This window comes from Rhododendron vialii, chromosome 3a, assembly GCF_030253575.1.
Source record: "Rhododendron vialii isolate Sample 1 chromosome 3a, ASM3025357v1".
NCBI classification, from domain to species: domain Eukaryota; kingdom Viridiplantae; phylum Streptophyta; class Magnoliopsida; order Ericales; family Ericaceae; genus Rhododendron; species Rhododendron vialii.
In genome coordinates this window covers 30,653,779-30,676,317 of record NC_080559.1, presented here as the reverse complement: position 1 = coordinate 30,676,317, position 22,539 = coordinate 30,653,779, and the positions used below count along the sequence as shown (strand labels likewise).

Below are 22,539 nucleotides of genomic sequence, written 5' to 3'. Positions count from 1 at the left end.
CATTTCTTTCTTTGTTTTTACCATATAACGGGTTTCTTGTATTCATTAGGTTATTAGGCTTAGTTATTTCGTGAACTTTCACAATTGATATAGTGTTCCGGATTTGTACTTTATACTTTATATATGATGAATGATTTCTTCTATTAATTGAAAAAAAAAGTTTGAGTCTTCTTTGGCCTACTGAGCTGCAGTTTAAATCATGAGGAGTAATGAGACGGCTCAAATCATGAGGAGTAATGAGACTCACGTAGTTGAAAAATATTTGCCTTTTCTTAAAATTGAATTTGAAAACAGGGTGCAATCTGGACACCCAAATTGCAATTGATAATGGTATCAAGACAACTAAAAGCTCTTAATTTTCATTTTCACGAGCCATTACTTTTTCATAAATTGCTAATGCAATAAAATTCCGATGGTCTAAAGTTCAAACTCGAATTGTAGAGGAAGTCAAATGTCAAATAACACCTGACTTTCATGGTCTACGTACAAATCAATTTCTGCCAATTACATGCCAATTTCAAGAATAGTTAAACCCCAATCAGAATTAGTGGAAACACGTGTCTGCTAACCTGCCGGACCTAGGAAATTTTGACAAATTATTTGTTTTTGCGTTTGAAACGACAAATTATCAAATCATCACAAGACCCAGATTTATTATTCCGAATTTTCTAGTATTGATTGAGTTATTGGTATTCGGACAAATAAGCCACTTTGGTTTATTTTTTGTCTTTATTCAAATTTTTTTCGTATCACTTGGCTTATTGTCATTTTTTTTTGGAGATTATTGCATCCTCATGTCAAGAGGAATCTAAAAAGTAAAAAAATTTGACCAAAATTCAATTTTTTTTGAATAAATACGAAAAAAAATTAATAAGCCAATTTTTTCGTATATATTCAAAAAAAAATTGGATTTCTGTCAAAATTTTTTACTTTTTAGATTCTTCTTATCGTGAGGATGTAATAATCCCCATAAAAATGAAAATAAGCCAAGTGATACGAAATTTTTTTGAATGAGGATAAAAAATAAGCCATTGTGACTTATTTGTCCGAATAGGCCAACTTCGATTATCTTGTGAACTCTCAAAATTAATATAGTGTGCCGGATTTATACCGTAAAAGATTATCTTCTACAGTATCAATTTAAAAAAAGAAAAAGTTAACTACGTCCGTCCTTCGACTACTCTCTCTCTCTAAAAGAACCATTGCTGAGCTTGCCGTCTTCTCTCTCTAGACCTTCTCGCTCCCCACGCACCCAACCGGCCAACCCATTTCCCTCTCGACATATATAAACAATACTTATATCCGGTTTTCTTCGTATACATATCCAACGGTCTTTTGCCGGCCAAAAGGTACGAGAGAATATACTTCAACTCCAAGTAATAAGAATCATCACCGCCGTTCAATGTGCAGACTTTGACCGATCTCGATCGCAGCAGACAATCCGTGGGCCGTGTAGATGGGCCAGTGCTGCAGCAGAGGTGTCTACGCCGGCGGCTCCACCGTGTTCGACCGGTCAAACCCGCCGCATCCGCCGCCTGAGACCCCGCCGGAGACGCCGCCTACTAACGGAACCGTAGCAGTAGACGCCGTTAACTCCGCCAAAGCCACCCCGGCCACCTCCTTCTCAGACACCAGCCCATGGCAAACCACGTACCCCGCCGGCTTGCCGCCCTCGCCGGCGAGGACTCCGAGGAAGAGGTTTAAGTTTCCTTTCCCTCCGCCGTCGCCGGCGAGGCCGATCATTTCGGCCATCCTGAAAAGGCAGGGACAGCCTAAGCCGCCCATGGAGGGGACCATACCGGAGGAAAACGGCGGCGAAGGCGGCGGCGAAGATGATGGGAATCTTGACAAGAACTTTGGGTACCCGAAGAATTTTCCGGCCAAGTACGAATTGGGAAAGGAGGTGGGGCGAGGGCATTTCGGTCATACATGTTGGGCAAAGGGTAAGAAGGGTGAGCTTAAGAATCAACCCGTGGCTGTGAAGATAATTTCCAAAGCTAAGGTGTGTGGTGGCATGTTTGTGTTTTTTCATACTTCTGTTTATCATCTCCTCTCTCTAAGCCATCAGTTGACTTTTTGAGTTCAATTGTTCGGCATCGGTTGACTTTTTTGGGTTAAATTGTAAACCAGTTTGTCTGCATGATTCAATCTGGAATCAGTTTTTTGTTTGCATGATTCAATGGAATCGGTTATACTCTGAAGTGTAGATTGGAATCAGGTTTTTTTTTTCTTTGTTTTCGCCAAAGGTGGCTTTTTTTTTTGTGTGTGTGTGTGTGTCATAGGTAGCGTTAGTGAGTCGATGATATTCCATCAGCTCGAACCCAGAAACTCCAAGCATGTTAACGGCCGGTACAAGACCACAGGGCCGAAGTCCGTGTCTATTAGAATCAGTATCAATGTGGTCTAAATTTGATGATTTTTCAGGGGCATTTATTTATTTTTATCTTTGAAGTAGGGGTTCTCTTTGAATTGGGGACGTCTATTGGTATTAGCTTAGTTGAAAAGAGTTCAATAGTCTGTCACTTGCTACTTCCTTGGATTGGAAGGTGACAAATGGTGGCAGCATGGTACTTACATGCAGCTGTTACTATGCCCTGTGGTGTTGATTTGGGTGGTTTATCATCCTATTAGCCTAACCCGAAGCATAGTTGTTCGATTACCATTAGTGTTACCAGTTATGTATGAAGCGTTTTTAGGGCTGCCCATTGTGCAATCTATTGTTAGACCATGCTCTTGTCTGAGGATGGAGGTTTGGACCGACGCTGTGTTAGCCATTTCACCATGAAAACAGGAATTTACTCCATATCCTAGGGCGTGGACACTGGGGTATTATATAGCTTGGAAATTCCTAATTCACCAGTTTCAGTACATTCATATTTCGCTGTTGATATTCTTAAGGAGGTGGCAGAGGGATTGGGAGAAAATTATTTGGGTGAAGATTTTATTGTAGTTGATGCATAAAGTTGGACTACGTTTATATGTACCAACAGTGCCATACCACATTTAGACAATCTGACCAGATTGTTCTTTCCTAGATGGTCGAAATGATGTGAACCATTCCAAGAAAGATGACTTAGACTGTCGGATATGTTCGGCTTGGAACGATTTAAGTTGTAACAATGATGAGTTGCTTGAGGAACGTTTGTCAGTTTCCTTTTTACTGGTGAATGTGTTGTTTCATTGGATAGCAGATTTTTGGATGAGGGAAATCTTATGTTTCTATATTGCACACAAATACAAAAGTTGTCTTTCATGGATCCGCTCTTTCCGAGAAATGGTTATTCAGACCAATTTCAATTAAATCTGGAATGCCAATCCACAAGATAGTGGTAACCGGCAGAAGTTTCTTCCAAGACTATCGATTACAAGTCGCCCTAGGCTCTGTTGTTCTGCATGTAATACATCTCTTCATCCTTTTTGACGCTGTCGTCTTCAGGTTATTCCCTAGGTTATTCAAGCTGAAGAACTAGTGAATGTCGAGGTTACAAGTTACCTAGACCAGAATCCTCTACCTTTTGAGGATAATCAATCATCCATAAATTAGATACTTGACAAATAGTAAACCAAGTTGGGATCTACCAAACTGCAGTAGAGCAGTGGGATTATGTTCGTGGGGAATACGCCGTGAATTGAAAGGAGAGAACAGCAAGCCAAGAATTTGCCAGTAGTATTGAAGCTGTGTATACCTTGTCTGGTATGAAGTTATCGGGGAACTTGAGATACTAAACGCATGAAGAATATCGCTGTAGTTTGTCCTACAGTCTTGTCACCAGATTTTTTTTGGAATGTTTATTTTTTTATTATCTCATCCTCTTGATAGGAGATAAAATGGGGTGTTGTGTCAAATTATAGAATCAGTCTACTATAGTTTTACTGGCACTAACTCATTTCAGTTTTCGTTAGATAGGCAACTAACTGAGTATCACTTGGCAGATGACGACGGCAATATCGATTGAAGATGTTCGTAGGGAAGTGACAATATTAAAAGCCTTGTCCGGACATAAGAATCTGGTCAAATTCTACGATGCGTTTGAGGATGCAAATAACGTCTACGTCGTAATGGAGTACGTGATTCCTGTTGTAGTTTCTTTTCCATGCACATATAGAGTGGTGAAAAGACAGACTTAAGATACTGTTTTTTGCTCAAGTTTGTTTTGTGTGGACATAGTTGTGTAGTTATGTGGTTCATCAAAATGATAATGTGTCTTTATAGGTCTATTAGACAGTATCAAACGGACTTCACGAGTTCTCTGGATCTCATAACATTTTCATGCCCGTTCTTCTGTTTAGAGTTTCATATCTAATACTTTACTTTGATAAATGAATCCAATTGTGCCAGTGAATTAATCTATCTACGTGAACTTTCAACATTTCTACATATTCGAAGCATGTTCTAAGCCATTTATGATATTGTTTTGACAGATTGTGTGAAGGTGGAGAACTGCTAGACAGAATTTTATCAAGGTTGAATATGGAACACTTTTATTTACAACTTCTGGTGGTGTTTAATTATTCTAATGCTGAATTCAATGGTTCATTGTACTACTTTGTTGCAGAGGTGGAAGGTATACAGAGGAGGATGCTAAAACTATTGTCGCCCAGATATTAAGCGTCGTTGCTTATTGTCATCTTCAAGGTGTTGTACACCGTGATTTGAAACCAGAGGTACTTGTGACGAGCAGAACTTCTCAATAATGTACTTCCTTTTGTTTGTCTCAGTGCCTACAGTTGTTTGTTGTATGCACATGACTCTTTCTATTGTTAACAAATTACTTACGTGGCTTGACAGAATTTTCTTTTTACTACTAAATCCGAGGATGCTCCTATGAAGGTCATTGATTTTGGTCTATCGGATTTTATTAGGCCAGGTAACGGCTGAACGACCTTGAATTATCTTTCTGCTTCCTTTTGCACTTTTAGGTTGGTGTTTGTACCCATCTGTTGCCTGATGGAGCAAAACGAATGGACTCTTGATCATTGTTGTCTTTTTGGGTTCTGTAATACTAGTGGTGTTCTTATAAAAAAAAAAAGTAATAATACTGGCGTTGGGATTCGAAGAAGTGGAATGGGAGTTCTACCGTTGTTGGTATAGGACAACTTCTCTGATAAACTAGAGGTAGAAAACTTTGCTCGGTGGTTCACGGATACAGCAAGGGTGAGCCAGCAACTCCGGCGTGGGTGAAATATGTGCTGTTCTGATCATGGCTATACCAACAGTCTAGCATTAGATTTAGCTCTTTGACTACATTTTTTTTTTGCATATCTTCCAAAATTAAAAATCTTGGTTTCTTGAACTTGGAGCAGATCAACGTCTCAACGATATTGTTGGTAGTGCATACTATGTTGCACCTGAAGTACTGCATAGATCATACAGCCTTGAAGCAGATATGTGGAGTGTTGGAGTGATAACGTACATATTGTTATGCGGAAGCCGACCTTTCTGGGCACGAACTGAATCAGGAATTTTTCGTTCTGTGCTAAGGGCTGATCCAAATTTTGACGATGCACCTTGGCCTGGGGTATCAGCAGAAGCCAAAGATTTTGTCAGAAGGCTTCTGAACAAGGATCACAGGAAAAGAATGACTGCTGCCCAAGCACTGAGTAAGTTCTTATTGATCAGCTCGTGTACTCTTTTAGTCCAACAGGGATAGACTCTGGACTTACAAACATGTAAATAATTTGTTGTTGTCGATAGTGGCATCTGGATTTCTGTTTCTGTTCTGCTGGAAATAATTATTCCCTTTATAACTGCAGCTCACCCATGGTTGCAAGTTGAAAACTGTGATGTGCCTCTCGATATTCTGATTTACAAATTGGTCAAGTCATATATTCGTGCCACACCTTTGAAGCGTGCAGCATTCATGGTAATTACCGACCCATACTGGTTGATTTACAAAGTTTCTGCATTAGGCTGCTTGTAATTGATATATTACGGTATTGATCAGTCGATGAGTGTTTGAAGAAAGAAAGAGAGGCAACCATTTCATTGATTATTCGTTGGGTCATGAAAGTTGGTTTTAGGTTGCATATTATTTGGCTCATTTTCTTTTTTTTTCAGGCTCTCTCAAAAGCTTTAACAGAGGATGAACTGATTTACCTTCGGGCTCAGTTTAGCCTCTTGGAGCCAAAAAATGGGCTTGTGTCGCTCAATAATTTTACAAAGGTTCGTTGTGTTACCCCATTTGTATCACTTGTTTGTTTTCTTTGCCTATAAGGTGTTAATTATCTTTCAATATGTTTTCTCATGACCTTTTAATTACTGAAAATATTATGCAGGCCCTTACGAAGAACGTAACCAATGCTATGAAGGAGTCGAGGGTTACTGATATTTTAAATTTGGTGAGATTCTCCATACTTGCAGTTGGAAATTTGAACTTTCTACATTGAGACCGGCATGCGTATAAAGTTCTGTTTTCCCTTCATCTCCCCATTTTTTCGATGTCTTAATTTTGTGTTTGTTGTTTGAATTTTTGCATGAAAAGCCATTACTGCAGTAGAAAATTTTTGGGGACTAATGTCCATCTTTCTTCGTTTATGGCGACTGGAATTTATCGTAGTTAGTTAATGTTTGCTCATACTGCTATGACATAATGTTGGTCCTTACAAGTTACAATCTGGGGCTAAAGCTTGCAATTTTTGTTGTTGAAGATGGAACCACTCTATTATAAGCATATGGATTTCGAGGAATTCTGTGCCGCGGCCATTAGCACGTATCAGCTTGAGGCTCTTGAAGGGTGGGAAAATATTGCAAATACAGCATTCCAGTATTTTGAAGAAGAAGGGAACCGATGCGTCTCGGTTGCCGAACTGGCCCAGGTTTTCGTCTATCTAATATGCAACTGCTTAGTATTCTTGATTCTCACTTTTCAGACTATATATGAACTCGGAAAACTTTGCAGGAACTGAATTTGGGTCATTCCGCGCACTCTTTACTTAAGGATTGGATAAGGAGCTCCGACGGAAGACTCAGTTTCCTTGGGTATACCAAGTTTTTGCATGGTGTGACGATTCGCAGTTCTAATACAAGACATCAATAGTTTGTCTAATACTCATGGACATAGGATCGCCGAAAGAAATCCCCTTGTGTCTTCTTCTTTTTTTTTCCCTTCATTTTTTGGAAAGAAATCGAGGGAAAGCGAATATATTTAGAAGGCCTAAAATCTCCAGATTCTTGGGCAATACAACTCCATAGTCCATACCAACTCCGGCGATCATAATATGCTTTGAAATGTGGTCAAGATCTAACAGTCTTCATTTGGGGAATGGATACTGTGTATAAAAAAGAGCAATCTGTTGAAATTCTTGAGGTTGTATAAACACTTGAGTTTCTGCATTATATAACAAAAATTGATTGTTGTGACGTGGCTGGCTATTCTGTAGCCATCTTACTCTCCTAATATTGTTGTCGAAGGTCCCTTTGGGGACATCTGAAAAGATTGGAACAATACAGAGAAGATTAGCATGGCCAAGAAGCACACACAAATCGAGAAATGGTCCAAATTTTTTACTTATTGAAATTTTTTTTGGTTGTCGAAGAGTATTTTGGGAGCTAAAGAAAAAAAGAGAACTGTTGGGAGGAGCTCACATGCATTTTAATTAGTACTATGATATCTTCAAGCCCTCTAATTATATGGAATCCCCATCTCCATCTCCATCTACCTCAATCTGAGCTTGCAGGTTAGACTCACATTGCTAGTAAAAAGCTCTTAGAAGTACCAGTGGTTTGCTTTGTTAACTTCAGAATTTCCGGATTAATTGATGTGCCGTGTATAAGTTGATATGAACTCTTCATCTGTCGAAATAAAAAAGAATAAGACAGAAAGAAGAACTGAATAGGAAAACAAATTAAAAAAATAAAGGTAGAGCAGATCAAAGACATGAAAAGCGTGTCAAACATATACAACTCCTCAAAAGGAATTTCAAAGGATTTTGACACTGTGTGTTTGGTGTCTTAAAGAGTTGGGCTGGAACCAGTTTCCCCCTTTTCTGGTTTCCACATATAGTTCGGAAACATCAATTTTCAGCCTAACTTTCAGACTAGGGAATGGTGCTGTGCACATCTAAACCGTCCGTTTCGGCAATCAATAGCCAGAATTGCCGAGACGGTTGGGTGGTTGAGATTACGCACGGCACCGAGCAATCTAGACCATTAATTACCGAGACGGACCGTCCTAATGTGCACTAAACCTTGTGCAACAAGCGATTTCTTTCCTTCTGATCAGAACATCAGAGATTTTGAAGAAGTGGTCGGATTTCCACGAAGTCAACCATGTAATGTTTTTCCTGACTGCTAGAATATTATGGATTTGTAAAAGTAGTTGCAACTGGTCTGCAATTCTTTGAACATTCCCACATTGAAATATAGCCCTTTGCTAGGTCTTACTATAACATTAGGGGGTGGTGGTCACTTATTAATTGACTTTTTAAATTTTTAATTTTATTGTGATTATTTGCGAAGATTAAAAGCGAGGCCTCACTTAAACGTCAACAAAATTGTAAGTACTATTCAAATCCGGAAAGTTTTGCGCAGCGTTGTGGGGTCCCACACCTGCAATTATTTCTGCAAATGTGTTTGTGGTTCTAATACTTCTGTTCTAGTCTCATTAATAGCCGCAGCAACCAACTGAACTAATTAAACAAAACTTAAACGCCTCATTTTGATGGTGATAAAAAAAGAAAAAGAAAAAAGAAAAAAGGAACACCTCATTTCGATTCAGAGTTTAAAACTAAAAAAAAGATCAGAGAGTAAGTAAGAGGGAAATGATAATTAATTAGGCAAGTCTATTTTCCTATATTCGTGTAATTAGTCCATAGATTCGAGCGTTCACCGAACACGGCCTGATAATGACCCTCTTAACAACATTAGATTATTCTAATGAGAGTGTCACGGAGCTGTTCAATCTCGCGCGTTCATTTCGATTCTGGACGGTTTAGATTTTAATGAAACTTTTTCGGGAAAAAGTTAATCACAATCAATTATTACCGGTCATAATTGATTTTCAATCCAGATTCTCAAATCACTTTGGACGTTCATGAATGAGCTCCGTAACTTCTTCTTTACGGAACAACCGTAAAGAAGATTTTTTCTATTGTAATAATACTTGTTGTCTGATTGTTAATTTATTGGTGGAGCTAGATTGTGACATGTAGAGAAAAGGCACCAATCATTTGGCTAATTCAAACAAAGAGAATCACAAAAGAAAAAGTCTAGTAACACGGATTCAATACACAACTGTATCCGAAATCGTTCGATACACGTGTGTATGTGTGCGATGAATGTGTATGTGTACATCGAACAGTTCTCTAAACACAATTTTATCCGGTTCTGTATTGTAAAAATCTGTATTAATTCCTATCAATGCTCGTATAAAATAAAAAAAAGGATGGCAATGAAACTTCATTTTTTGTGCATAACAAATCCTAGAGGTAGTGAAATCAAAAGTGTGCCTGTCAAAACCACGGTGAGCAATGCTACGATCCACACCCCACAATTGAGTGTGTTTAAATAATACGGGTATCCACTCCTCGGTAACAAAATTAATTATAATTTTGTGTATAAGTTCATAGCGTACTACACTCTTGATTTCGATATTTTCAAAAATGCAGAACTGTATGTTCCGCTACCCATCGTTTAATATTTGAGAACCAAAAAAAAAAACTTGAGTGAATTTGGTTTTCCCATTGACTGTGGATGCATGCCTGCTTGCCCCTTTTTCTGAGTATCATGTCCTTGTTGAGTACTGGCCCAGATGTATAAAGGAATGGGATTTGTCCCTTTGAGGGACTTGACGGTTCTGTTCGGGTCCTTACCGGTCCGTTTTAATGATTGAGATTAGATAGCGTCGAGAGTATTAGGCACGTCGACAAAATACCATGTTAATCAGATAGCGTTTAATATATTTTCGGAACACATTTATCTTTAAAAAAATGGGTTCAGAAACATTGCAATATTGGGTAAAAATATATTTTTCTAGAGATAAATATGGTTTGAGAAGACATCAATGTACGATTAACATGATTTTGTGTGTGTGTGTGTGCCTAATGTACTAGATGAGATCGATCTAAAATATTAGCGGTGATGATCATCAAAATGGACTCAGGAAGGGCTAAAAAACGATCCGAACCAAAACCGTTTAGTCCCTTTAAGAGACTAAGCTAGAGGATCCTATTCCATATAGGAGTAAAAACTTTTCTTGTGATCGCAGAATAATCTCACGCAGTAATGTATATAGCACCTCAGATATATTGATATACACCCATGCCATATTGTAACTATACAATAACTTTTGTAGGAAATGGATCCTCTCCCGTTCAAAGATTTGGATTGGACGAGATAGTCCATGCATATGTAATCGTCCATTTTTGCAATGAATGGTTGAGTTTTTGCGATGAATGGTTGAGATTTGTTCAAAAACTCTTCTATGGAAGAGTTAACTCTTACCTGGAAGAGTTTTTGAACAAATCTAAACCATTAATTATGCTAGTGAACGGTTCCGATTTGGACAATCTTGTCTAGTCCAATGTCCAAATGGACCGGAGAGGATCCGGATCCATTTTATACAAGCGGGTTGCAAGTCAAATATCATAGACTAGTGCTAACCCGTGCCTACGGCACTACGCATCCCGATTGGAAAGGGATGACAGTTGTGCGATTTAGGTGAAAATCATGGACACTTAACCGGGAAGTGGGAGAATACACTACAGCCTTTGGATCAAATGAATCTAAGCCGTTCCAACAACTTGTCCCCACACCCTTCTGTTTTATAATAGAGATTGTCTGCCTTGAAACTATTTTAGCTTCAAGCTGACGTTAAAGTATCAATTATTGTAACGTTACGAAATCTCTTTTTAAGTGCCGTATGAGTTTGATGAATGAATTTTATGAAAAACAATAAATAAATAAAAAGAAGCTAATCTTGTTGAAGTGATTTTTTTTTTTTGGGGTTAAAAATACAGATATCTATTTAGTAAATTAACTAGTTGCCACAGATTTATTAATTAATTTGAATATTTTCCAAATATTGGGCTCTTTTGGGACCTGGTATGTGATTCCGAAAATAAAACTAAAAGGAAATTGCAATACTTGTGGTTGTTCAATTTCTATGTGAAACAAAACGAAAAACGAATTCCATGAGAAACACACTTTATTTTGATCTTCTCTTCTTATTTTCTACATCAACTGGCCTTTTTTCCCCAAATGCTTGCTGTTTGGAGTTGAAATTTCATATTTGGGTTTTTCTACCGGAGACAGTTTCCCATTTGGGGCGGGGATGAAGAGTAAACAAACTGATTCCTGATGGAGATTGGGGCGGAGACAAGAATTGGATAGGAGTTTTGGGGTTCGGGGACAGGAACAAGTGGTATATATATCCATCCCACGCCACCCCGTTGCCAATCGTAACGCTACTCCTGGCCTATATATACATGCAAGATTATTGGAGCTGTAAGCTGTTGGACTCCAATATTATGGAACAATATTATTCCTGTAACAAACATAATGGGTAATAAGCAAAAGGAGAAAAAGTAAAGGGAAAAAAGCAAAAACAAGTTGAAGATTGAGTGTGGGGAATATGGCAGACACTTTGTTTGATTAAGAACCACTCCTCTTTTTCAAAAGGAGAATTTGCTGCAGTTAAGATATAGGATGAGTACCGTCAACTGTGTATATATGATTGATTCAAAGCAGTTGGGGCCAATCCAATCGTCCACTTTCGCAAATATAATTCAAATTTCAGGCCAATCCAATTGTCAACTTTCGCGAGTATTATTCAAAGTTCAAAAGCAACAAAGCAAACTTGAAGCTCAATAATTTCTTCATTCTCTTGCATGCCATCTTCCACTGCACTATATAGCGTATACAACCCTGGAACCGGTGTCGGGTTGAAGGGCAAAATCTGAACTTTCAAAATCCGAACTTTTTTATCTCGACTATCAATGGTTTAGATTTCATCTTGACAATTCGAGCCAAGTCCGACAAGCCTACTTTTTCCACTACAGAAACTCTCGTCAAGATGGTTAATAGGATTAACTTTTGCAAATCGAGGTTTTGTACTTCCGATATGTTAGTACTAATTAAGTGACTCACGAGAACTCATGTGTCTAGAAGTCAGTGCCTGGCATCGCGAAGATAGCTTTGGTGCTTTTCATTTATTTATTATAGTAGTACATAAATATGGTATAATTAATTACAAATTTATCTCAAAAAGTTGAAACAAATTAAGTTAATTCTCCCATTCGAATACTAGTTTTTAATTTTCTGTAAGAAAAAATTGTCTGGTTTTTTTATGACAATAATCAATTTCGAGTATCTATCTAAGTATTCTAAGTACCAAATAATTAAATCTGATGCATATAATAAGTTAGCAAAAAATGTATAAAACCGATAGATAACCAAATTTTGGTCCAATTGCGTTTTCTCTGCCTTATATAGTTCGGTCGCGGCACAATAAAAATTCTAGCTCTGCCACGTTAACCAGAAGTGCTCGCATGTGTCATATGAATCGGAGTGTAAACCGTATATATTGAAATCTTAAATTTCTAGATCTAGAGAAAGACAAGTTCAAAGTCAATATATGCTTGTATAATCAATCATCCAAGCCAATATTAAAGAAATTAAGCTGTTCAGTACAATTCCCTACATTTTAGGGGAGAGAAATTCTAGGATAGACTAGATAGCACGAGAATCCTAAGTGTTGCTAGCTAGTGGTTCACAATTTAATACTTATTCGGTTAACTAACGATTGAAAATGTAGGGAATTTATTAAAGAAATCGATCAGCTGCCTTTTTCGATTGGCGAAAAAGGAATTTATTAATCAGTGGAATATATAGGTACAACAATGAAAATGGATACAACCATAAATGGCATCACTACGGGGAAAACCTGGCATCACAATTAGGTTGGCACTTCAGGCCCCGACTATCACGCGCCTCTCGAACCCCAAGATAAGAGGTTGGCATCCAAAAACAAAAAAGAGAACAAGATACATATTCATATACAGACGAATAAAGAAAGAAATTAAACCAACAACTGATTAATCTCAAATAATGAGAAGTGAAGAAGAAAGATAGTGACAATATTCTAATTAACATTTCCCACGGAAACGTGTGGTTGTGGAGTGATCCGGAGCACTATATGGCGGTGCTCTTGAACTATTGAATTACATGACGTTAACAGATGATTGATGGAAGGATTGTTGGCTTTTTCTGATTGATCAATCAATACGTCTTTTTCATTGGTTTAGTTGATGCTAGAATTATTGTTCAGATAAGAGTATATACTAATTAGAAAATTAGTCATAGGTTCATTATGTGAACTTCATAAACCTATAAGTCCACCTATTAATTATGTAATGTCTCAAGTCTATTTTAGGATACTCTAGGATTTAGGCACTTTCATAAGATTTTAGGGTGCACTTTTTTATTATAGGATAGGGTACCCAAGGGTAGGGTAGATTACCCTAGCGTAGGGTATCCTAGGGTTTGAGCACTTTTATAAGGTTTTAAGATGCACTTTTCTATTATAGGGTTTTAGTGATTTATGCACTTTCATAAGGTTTAGAGTTTTAGGCACTTTTATAGGGTTTAGGGTTTTAGACACTTTTATAGGGTACCCTAGGGCTTAGATTGTGTGGACCTGTGGCTTTACAAAACTATTAGGTGTGACTTGTGGACTTATAAATTGTCTATAGTGGACCTATCACTAAATCTCTCATTATTAATTACATTGCTTGATTCCACTACTTAACTGATGACAGAAGACTAAATTAACTGGACACATGTAATTAGGCATACTCGTTCATTTTATATAGTTTATGTTTTTTCATAATCGGGTATTCATTATGTGATTTGTCTCGAAGAGAGAAATAAAAAAATAGAAAACAAATAACCCAATTCGAGGAAACGGTTAGAAAAGATAATCTTTTTTTGGGGCATTTTTTGTGTTAAGCAAACTTTATTTTATAGCTTTGATTGTTTTCCCCCTTTGATGACAATTAGATTATGGAAAAAGGCATAAAAGAAAGAGCAAAAAAAAAAAAAGGGAAGGGGAAAAAATGGAAAATGATTTTGTCACACTATTTTTTGATATTGTCATACTCTGCAAGTGTATTTTTACACCAAAAAATACATTTGCAGGGTGTGACATTATCAAAAAAGGGTGTGGCAAAATCACTACCTGAAAAAATATAGAACACTTTGATTTCGTATATTAATTTGATGAGTGTCTCGCCAAGTATCTGACATCGACGCATGACCTCCGACGAAGTTTCCGGCCTAACCTCTTGATGGGACTCTTGACTTTGTCTTCCACTAAGATGTTTTTCATTGTTAAGAAACAGTTGACTCCATTAATCATTTTCAAACATATCGTTATACAGGTGATGTTATATGAAACCAATTTCCTTTTTCAAGATTCCAAGCACAATGATGTCACTTATAATTTGGAATTATTTTGTGATGTTCAACGCGTTAGGGTAATTTCCACAACCATTCATTTATTTGATAAGATTCTTGCAAAAAACTAGTAATTACAATGGCTGAGGGTTAGTAGTCCACACGCTATGAAACACAAATAGTTCTGTACATACGAGAGTCATATGAATAACATATTCGTATCATATGTTGGTACTCACGGAATTGTGTCTCAATGCACAATATGAAAAGATTTTTTATTTTATTTTCAAAGTATAGAATACTTTTCACATAATTTAGGTCAAGTATTTGTACTTTTATGAAACTGAGATTGTGTCGATCGAATCAATCTCATTTGTACTCACGGAATTGCATACGTACTCTAGTTGTCCTCGTTGTTTAGGTTTAACCATATCATCGTATCGATCTCATATGTGATCAGTATCCCGTATTAATATTCTTACTTCATAATCTACTCCATATAATTAATTAGCATGGGTATTGCCGTAATCGCGAAACCCTAATTTGGAGAATGACTATTATATGTATATGGTTTGCATCATTCATTATGTAATGCTAAGGTAAGCTGATTTGGGGTAACGGCACAAATATATAACGCTAATAAGGAAGGAAAGAGTTTCGTGTTCTGTTATGTCCATCATTTCTGGGCTCTACACCACCCCACAACCTAATCAATCAAACTTTTCTAATTGCCTTCGATCGAGCAAATACCATCTGGGGCCCCTCCACCCTCCCAACCACTCTCTCTCTCTCTAAAAACCGATTTCATGCGTTCATACTTTTCATCATTAATACCATAGCTGGCAAAAAAGTGATGTAGAAGAAGGAAGAAGACCTTAAGAAAAACAGAGAACATTTTGTATCTACACAAATTTAAATGGAGTAATATTCCGATCTGGAACCGGGGACCTTGTAGTACGTGCATGCATTGATGTAATGCACAATCCGAGCTGTTTCAAAAGTATTTTTATTGATTCATATCTCAAAAAGTATCATACATATATGTATGTCTTATTTGAGTGTTGATCCATCGGAACATGATGGTGTAGTATATCTTAGTTATCTGTAAATGAAGAAATTAAAGAAATAAGAAAAATCTAAACTAGGAGTATCAAAACAACAACAAAAATACAGCTACAAATATGAATAACTTTATGTAATAATTAATACTGTCATCAACTTCCACAGCAATCTGGGTACATGTATTTGGGTTCACCAAATTACTACACTAAATAAAAACAAGAACAGAACAAAAAAATCAAACATTAAACAACAAGTTTAAAATAATTGGGAGATGGTTTCGGAACATCTGTATCCGTGACACTGCTGAATATTTTACACGGAAGCTCCCAACTTTCAATTCAAATCCACAATCTTTCAAACCTTGAAGCAAAGAAGGTGGTGGTGGTGGTGGCTGTGGTGGTGGTGGGACTGCTGATCTTTGTCAATCATGCCCTGGACATGGCGGAACTGCTCGACGTGGCAAGGAATGTTAATGGGTCCCTTGTGATCGAACCCATACTCTTCCTCGGCTTCCTTCAGCAGCTGGATAAAGAGTGGGTGGTTGATGTATATGACCGGGATTATAATCCTCTGCTGCTCCTCCCCTTGCCCCACCATAACAGCCAGACAGCCCTTCGGAATGTCCTTCACCATCATCTCCTTCTTGTGGTGGAGATGAAGGTGGGGGAAGTGCAGGTGAAAATTATTCAACACACTAATCTTGTCTCCTCCCATCTGTACTTCCAAACAAAAAACAAACAAACAAAAAAAACCAAGAAAATTACAAGAAACCCCTTGGTGTGATGGATCTTTCTTTTTTGTTTGAATTTGATCAGAGGCTAGAAGGAGACGATAGAGAAGGGCCAGGGGTCAGAGCCAGAAATGGCCAGTTTGAAGAGGGTCAGGGAAGAGTCTGATAGAGATACTCTTGGAACGTTGCTCATGGTATAATTGGTTAGAGTAGTATTCTGAGATTAAACACATGAATTTTCTGAGGAGGGGGGGTTTGAGAGGGGGATTCAGAGATTGGGGAGGGCGATTTATATAGTGAGGGTCCTGAGGGAGGATATGTGTATACACAAGAGGTATACCACAGAGAGAGAGAGAGAGAGAGAGAGAGAGAGAGAGAGAGAGAGGTTTCTTGATTTACACAGCACCACAAAAGAGGAGAAGGGAGGTCAAAGGTATTTTTGAGGATGTTCTAGAGGAGGTGTTTTTGAGGTGCAACCGCCATTTAGTTAACTTGGGGGTGGGATATATAATTGCCGTCCGAGAGAGGGATTGGGGTTTCGTAGTTCCTGCTCTCAACGGGAAAAAAAACTGGTAAAAAAGCCAGAAAGGACTATTCCCAGGTCAAACGTTGCTGTCGCCAGTTATGATAATATGAAAACACAATTGTAACGGCCGGTAGGCGTTGACCTTTCGCAGTCCGCTCCCTGTTACCTTTTTTTTTTCTTTTTCTTTTTGCAAAGCCGGTCAAGGGTATTTGATAAGGTATTAAAATGTACGTCGACGTACATTTTGATTTTACTGAGATGTGAAATTTGGTTCACCAACATCCTTATTTTCTGGCAATCGGGAAAAAAATATGTACTCCAATAAGTATTTAGGTATGATATATAGAGGTATAATGAAATAGATTAATTAGACTTAAGTGTTATGCACGAATAATTAGATTTAAATGCTCTCGGTTGAATTTGACGAAATCTATAAACACAACAATTCCAACCACACCCATCTCACATAAGGGTGGATCCCGTCCCACAATTAAATATGTGGGGCCGATACGTATGTAAGAGAGATGCATGTTGTTGATGTGTATGTAGCATTACTGGTCGGCTATGACCTAGGCTTGGGGTTTATTTTTTTCTTTTCTTGTGTGTCTTTTAGCTGATTGTGCATGGTAAAATGCTGTGAAATTACTACTCCTAAATTTTAAAAACAAAGATATCTATAAGCAAAAGCCAAATCTCTGAAGTTGAGTCCTAACATGGCAGAGTTCTACACCGTAGATTCGTGTTTAATTGTACCGCAAGTTTAATAATCCCTGGGCTGTTAAGCAATCACCTGGAAATAGAATTTAACTTGGACTGCTCATAGTAATTGCTAGTTTACTAAAAAAAGACTTTGTGATAGTTTTGATAAGGTGGAGATCAAATCACCTGGATAAGGTGTGACCACGAAGGCTGCGCCACGCCGGTGGTTGTGGGGTCTACAAGCGCTAAGTTTAACCGGCAATGAGCCTGTCATTACACGTCAGCTTGGGGTAACATCCAATGGCCGAGCTCGATCGAACATGTCCACCCAAATGCGTCACTTCACCTGATTCCTATTCCCAACAAGACCGGAGCACATTAAAGTCGCGCAAATATGTTTTTTTAATAAAAAGTTATTTTCCGTAATTTTTGTTGAGCTATTCTCTGGAATCTTTGGGATTTTAATCATTTATCTCGTCACGAGAGTCGAAAAAGTTTGAAAATGTGCACTGAAGTTGAAAAAATTTCATATTAAACGACACGAAAAAAATATTGACTGTTTGGTATTTTTTCTTTTTTTGTAAAACCTTTTTTTGCTGTTACTCACGATTTTCCACTTTTTAAACTCTTCTCGTCATGTAGTTATCCAAAAAATAAAACATGAATTTAAAACAAATTCAGAAAAAACAAAAAGGAATTTCAAAACAAAATATACCAAAAATATAGCGTGAACTCAAAACCCCCAAAATATGAAAATGGCAAACCTAAAATAGGATTAACCTAGTGGTGAATACCTGAAACTTGGGAGTTTATTCCCTCTCAAGTTCTCATGTTCGAAATTTTTATGTGCTACAAACTCTTTTGAAGAGACCATTAAAATTAGTCAATGTGCGCGTAAATTGACTTGAATAATTTGTGAAAAGTGGGTGGCCAAACACCCCCATTGCCCCATCACCAAACTACCGATTTATGCGGCAGGAATTTTCTGTGTATAGCCAGTACGGATCCGGGATCCGCAAGTCGCGCCCCCAAGGAGGCCAAGTTGGGCCATGACCCGATTGCGTGCCGGATTTGGCTGCACACCGTTCTCCCTAAACCTAGCAATAGCATGCTCTCATGTTGGAGTATTGAAAACAGCTCTGCAAACGGCAGAGACAATTCGCAGAGAACCACGCAGAGATAAACGCGTTTGGTTTTATTTCGGGTCCCAAAAAAATTTAGAAAAATATTCATAAATTTTTGAATATTATTTTATGGGGCCCTGTAAAAAATCAGCTCTAGTGGATATCGGTAAGTATTATTTTTTGATTCGTAGGGGCGAAATAAAAACCATCATGTGATTTTCTTAAGAGGGCCCGTGAATAAGTTTTTGCAGAGCGCATTCTCGATCGTCCGTTTCGATTTTAGACGGTCTGGATGTTATTAAAATCTAAACCATCCAAAATCGAAATGGACGCTCGAAATTGAGAGACCTCGTGAACATCCTGTTCACGGAGGCTTCGTGAAGAAGTTTCTCTCTTTTCTTAAATGTAAACAACAAACTTTCACTCCCAGTTGTTCTGGTTCTTTCTGCTAATCCCGTACGTGCGGTCAATCGCTAGTACTAAAAATTATTCTATTTTTATACGAGTAATTTTATTCATTGTTAAAGCAGAGTCAAGCAATGTTGATATATATACTTTCTTCTCATGTCTCTGAGACTAACAATAAACACATTCGTTACCATTATTTACTTTCTCTATTCGCATAGAATAAGAAAACAAGTAAAAAAAAGTAAATAGAATTACTTTTTACATTGTTGAAGTTTGACAAATAAAAACATATTACCACATACTAGTACTCCAGTATGTAGACGTCAATTTTCTAATGATCCCGTGTATAGAACGGGTCATCGCTAGTAAAAAGTACGGTAGTATTTTTATTCATCGTTGAAGCATATGCAGGCAATGTGGAAACTTTCTTCTCATATATGTAGTGGCGGAGTCAAGATTTTAACTCCGGGGGCCCGGCTTAGACGCTTAATAGACATGTATTTTTCATCGGAACATATAGTATATCATAAGATTTTTGCTTTCCAATTTTTTACATTTGTACATTAAAATGATTCTTTAGGCTACATAAACTATCACGTGCTTATTTTTTTATTTATGAAAGAAATTGAGAATGTAAAATAACTGGTTTTTTATCAAATCGAACCAAAATTATTGAGATTATAAGTAGCTATACACGAATAGTTATCAATAATATTCAAAATCAGATATGTAAAAAATAAAAATTTTAAAACTCGGAAGCTCGGGGAGCTGGGGCCAGGACCCCGAACTCCGACATAGCTCCGTCCTTGCATATATGCCTACAAGATTAATACAATGAACACATCTAGTTACCTATATTTACTTTTCCTATTTGAAATAAGCCAAAAAAAAAAAAAACGAAATAAGATATTCCTCTTTACATCGTTGAAGTTTGACAAAAATATAAAAACAGGTTCAAGCTTCAGTCCGAATCTCACTTCTTCTTTTTTTGATCCCCGAATCTCACATTCATTGGTCGGATTTCTAGTTAAAACCTTTACTGCGGATTTGGTGACTCGTAAAATCGAGAGTATCTTAACCCCGAGGGATTTGTCCAAGTGGTTGTGAGAAAGCAATAACTGTTCCTTCTTGAGGTCGCATGTTTCATTCTACGGAGGCCAAAATATTCCAAACCTTGGAGCCACTAAGGGTTATGCCCGGTCATTATCTCCGGGGCCTCAAAATTAATCGAGGTGCGCGCAAACCGGTCCGAACATTCGATTATAAAAAATAAAAATAAAAATCCCGAGTCTCTCAATAGAACTGAACCGGTAAATAAACAAACTGCTTTGCCAGCTAGTGATACAGGAGTATATTTTTTTATCGTCATGCTTTGATCCTCTGAAGATACAAATTCTGATTCCATCCCAGAGAGAGAGAGAGAGAGAGAGAGAGAGAGAGAGAGAGAGAGAGAGAGAGAGAGAGAGAGAGAGAGAGAGAGAGAGAGAGAGAGAGAGAGAGAGAGAGAGAGATTTTTCCAACTCTAAACAAAGGGTTTGACAATTAGTTAGCAAATGGTTTATTACAACTTCTTCCAAGATCAACTTCAAAAGCCCAAAAAAAAAAGAGTTGTATTAGTTAGTTGGGAAAGTCTACAATACACACCCTTACAAAGGGTTCATTCATAACATTTTAGTGTGTTTTATAACTTTTGTTCTAGAATTCATAACCTTTCAGCAGTAAGATTCGTAACATTTTCATTATGATTCATAACATTTTGGTGTATCTCGTAACCTTTATACGTATACGATTCGTAACTTTTTAGCAATACGATTCGTAATATTTTCCCTATAATTTATAACATTTTGATGGGTGCATATGATACACACCCAAATAAGAGGTATGTATTGTAGTCTTTCCCTAGTTAGTTTGAGTAGCTAGCTTGTTTGTTTCCATTTAGATTGCTGAATTGTGAGCATATGGATCCCCGCATGCATACTTGTGGATCAGAAAATTAAGGAGAAGGCTTCTCTCTCTGTTTTGGCTGTCTTGTGTAGCCCGGTCATATATGGAGTATGTATGTTAACCCGTTTTTCATCCACTTCAACGATCGCAGCGGTTCACATTGTAGACCTTCTTGAGTACAACAACTATATATATGTAAAAAATCAAGTTACTCGGAAACCAACTAGCTAGTATTATCTAATCTAAGGACATATATCTTGAAAAAAAATATACTCCAATAAGATATTAGTTGAATTCTGATTAACTTGATGCTTTGCTCGGTTGTTCTACGTACTTGAGTAGCTAGCTCTAACCTCTATAGTGTGTACGAGTCCGATCATTGAAGTGGATACGAAGTGGAGGTGGAAAGTTTTGAAAGCGCGTAAAGTGAAGAATTTTGACAAGTCGTAGTTTCCTTGTGAAAACCAAAATTTTAGTCCTCACATCTCTTGGGTCTTCTTAAAGTGTGGTGTAATTTCTGCATCGTGGTGGTGCTTTCCAATCTTAGCGTGATGGTAAAATCATGTTTCCAACAAAGCATGAGCTGGGTATCATTTCAAATACATCTACGAGGCAGGTTCGGACATATTGACTACACCTTACACATGTATCACAAATTTTTATTGGATGTAACATTGGATGTATACATTTTTTAATGTGATAAATTTTCGATTTACTAGTAAATTTAGGATGGGTTTGGATTAAAAAGTTGAGTGACTTATTTTTTTTGTTCTTATTCAAATTTTTTTTGCATTTGTTAGTTTTGCGTCAAATTTTTGTAACTTATTGATTCGTCTCGACAAGAGGAATCGGACAAGTAAAAAAAATTTGATCGAAACTCATAATTTTTTGAATAAAGACAAAATTAAGTCAATAAGTAGGCTTTTTTTTTTTTACTTATTCTTGTCTTTTTGAAAAAAATTATGAGTTTCGATCAATTTTTTTACTTTTTCGATTCCTCTTGCCGAGACGAGTCAATAAGTCACAAAAGTTTGACACAAAACTAATAAATGCAAATTTTTTTGAATAAAGACAAAAAAAGAGAGAGTTATTCTTCCACTTTTAAAGCCAAATGAAGCCTTAATAAATGAATTCTATTTTAGTTACTAGACGAATCAATGAGTTATGAGAATTTATCTCCGCTGTACGCGATCAAGCCCACATAATCACCACCAACGTGTAAAAAGGACTGTCTTCTTCTGATTTATTAATGATCAACAAAGAAATTTGTAGTCAAAAGGGAAAAGGAAAAAAAACAAACATGATCGGCTTTCACCGTGTGTGGTCATTCCACTGATCGATGTCTGATTAAGTTAAGTTTTTGCATTATCATTCCACTTATCGAGTGATTAAGATTATCATTGTAGCTAGCCTTGTAGGTTCACTCTGAACCTTACTCACATAATTCTTCAGAATGTTCTTTGCTTTCGCTCTCAATCATATCACTCACGCAAATCTTGATAGTTTGAAATTTTTTCAAAGATGAGAGGCTTCACGCTTGTGCTCTCGAATTAAGTGACATAGCTCTAGAGTACCACATGACCCAACATGAACGATTAATAGAAATGGAGCCTAATCCGACCTCTTTAACTCAAAGCTTACACACACACAATCC

General features: G+C 37.3%; 2 protein-coding genes and 1 pseudogene across 2 annotated transcripts; 2 read left to right on the top strand and 1 right to left on the bottom strand.

Annotated features, from left to right (window-relative positions):
* The first annotated feature begins 1,155 nt into the window (after positions 1 to 1,155).
* LOC131319854 (CDPK-related kinase 4-like) lies at positions 1,156 to 7,360 on the top strand. Its single transcript, XM_058350272.1, has 11 exons — positions 1,156 to 2,002; positions 3,934 to 4,064; positions 4,423 to 4,464; positions 4,557 to 4,665; positions 4,790 to 4,868; positions 5,305 to 5,601; positions 5,755 to 5,864; positions 6,059 to 6,163; positions 6,277 to 6,339; positions 6,649 to 6,816; positions 6,900 to 7,360. The coding sequence occupies exons 1-11, from the start codon at positions 1,457 to 1,459 to the stop codon at positions 7,035 to 7,037; spliced, it is 1,788 nt and encodes a 595-aa protein (XP_058206255.1). The 5' UTR covers positions 1,156 to 1,456; the 3' UTR covers positions 7,038 to 7,360.
* Positions 7,361 to 7,411: 51 nt separating this feature from the next.
* Positions 7,412 to 7,505, top strand: LOC131321545 (U6 spliceosomal RNA; annotated as a pseudogene).
* Positions 7,506 to 15,560: 8,055 nt separating this feature from the next.
* LOC131319852 (auxin-responsive protein SAUR32-like) lies at positions 15,561 to 16,728 on the bottom strand. Its single transcript, XM_058350271.1, has one exon. The coding sequence runs from the start codon at positions 16,166 to 16,168 to the stop codon at positions 15,809 to 15,811; it is 360 nt and encodes a 119-aa protein (XP_058206254.1). The 5' UTR covers positions 16,169 to 16,728; the 3' UTR covers positions 15,561 to 15,808.
* Positions 16,729 to 22,539: the final 5,811 nt, after the last annotated feature.

Bases quoted from the DNA above. Each gene is read 5' to 3' on its own strand.
- LOC131319854 (XM_058350272.1), top strand. From the start codon at position 1,457: ATGGGCCAGTGCTGCAGCAGAGGTGTCTACGCCGGCGGCTCCACCGTG. The intron at 4,465-4,556 runs GTTGAATATGGA...ACTTTGTTGCAG, and splicing joins CTAGACAGAATTTTATCAAG to AGGTGGAAGGTATACAGAGG. The intron at 6,817-6,899 runs GTTTTCGTCTAT...AAAACTTTGCAG, and splicing joins CGGTTGCCGAACTGGCCCAG to GAACTGAATTTGGGTCATTC.
- LOC131319852 (XM_058350271.1), bottom strand. From the start codon at position 16,168: ATGGGAGGAGACAAGATTAGTGTGTTGAATAATTTTCACCTGCACTTC.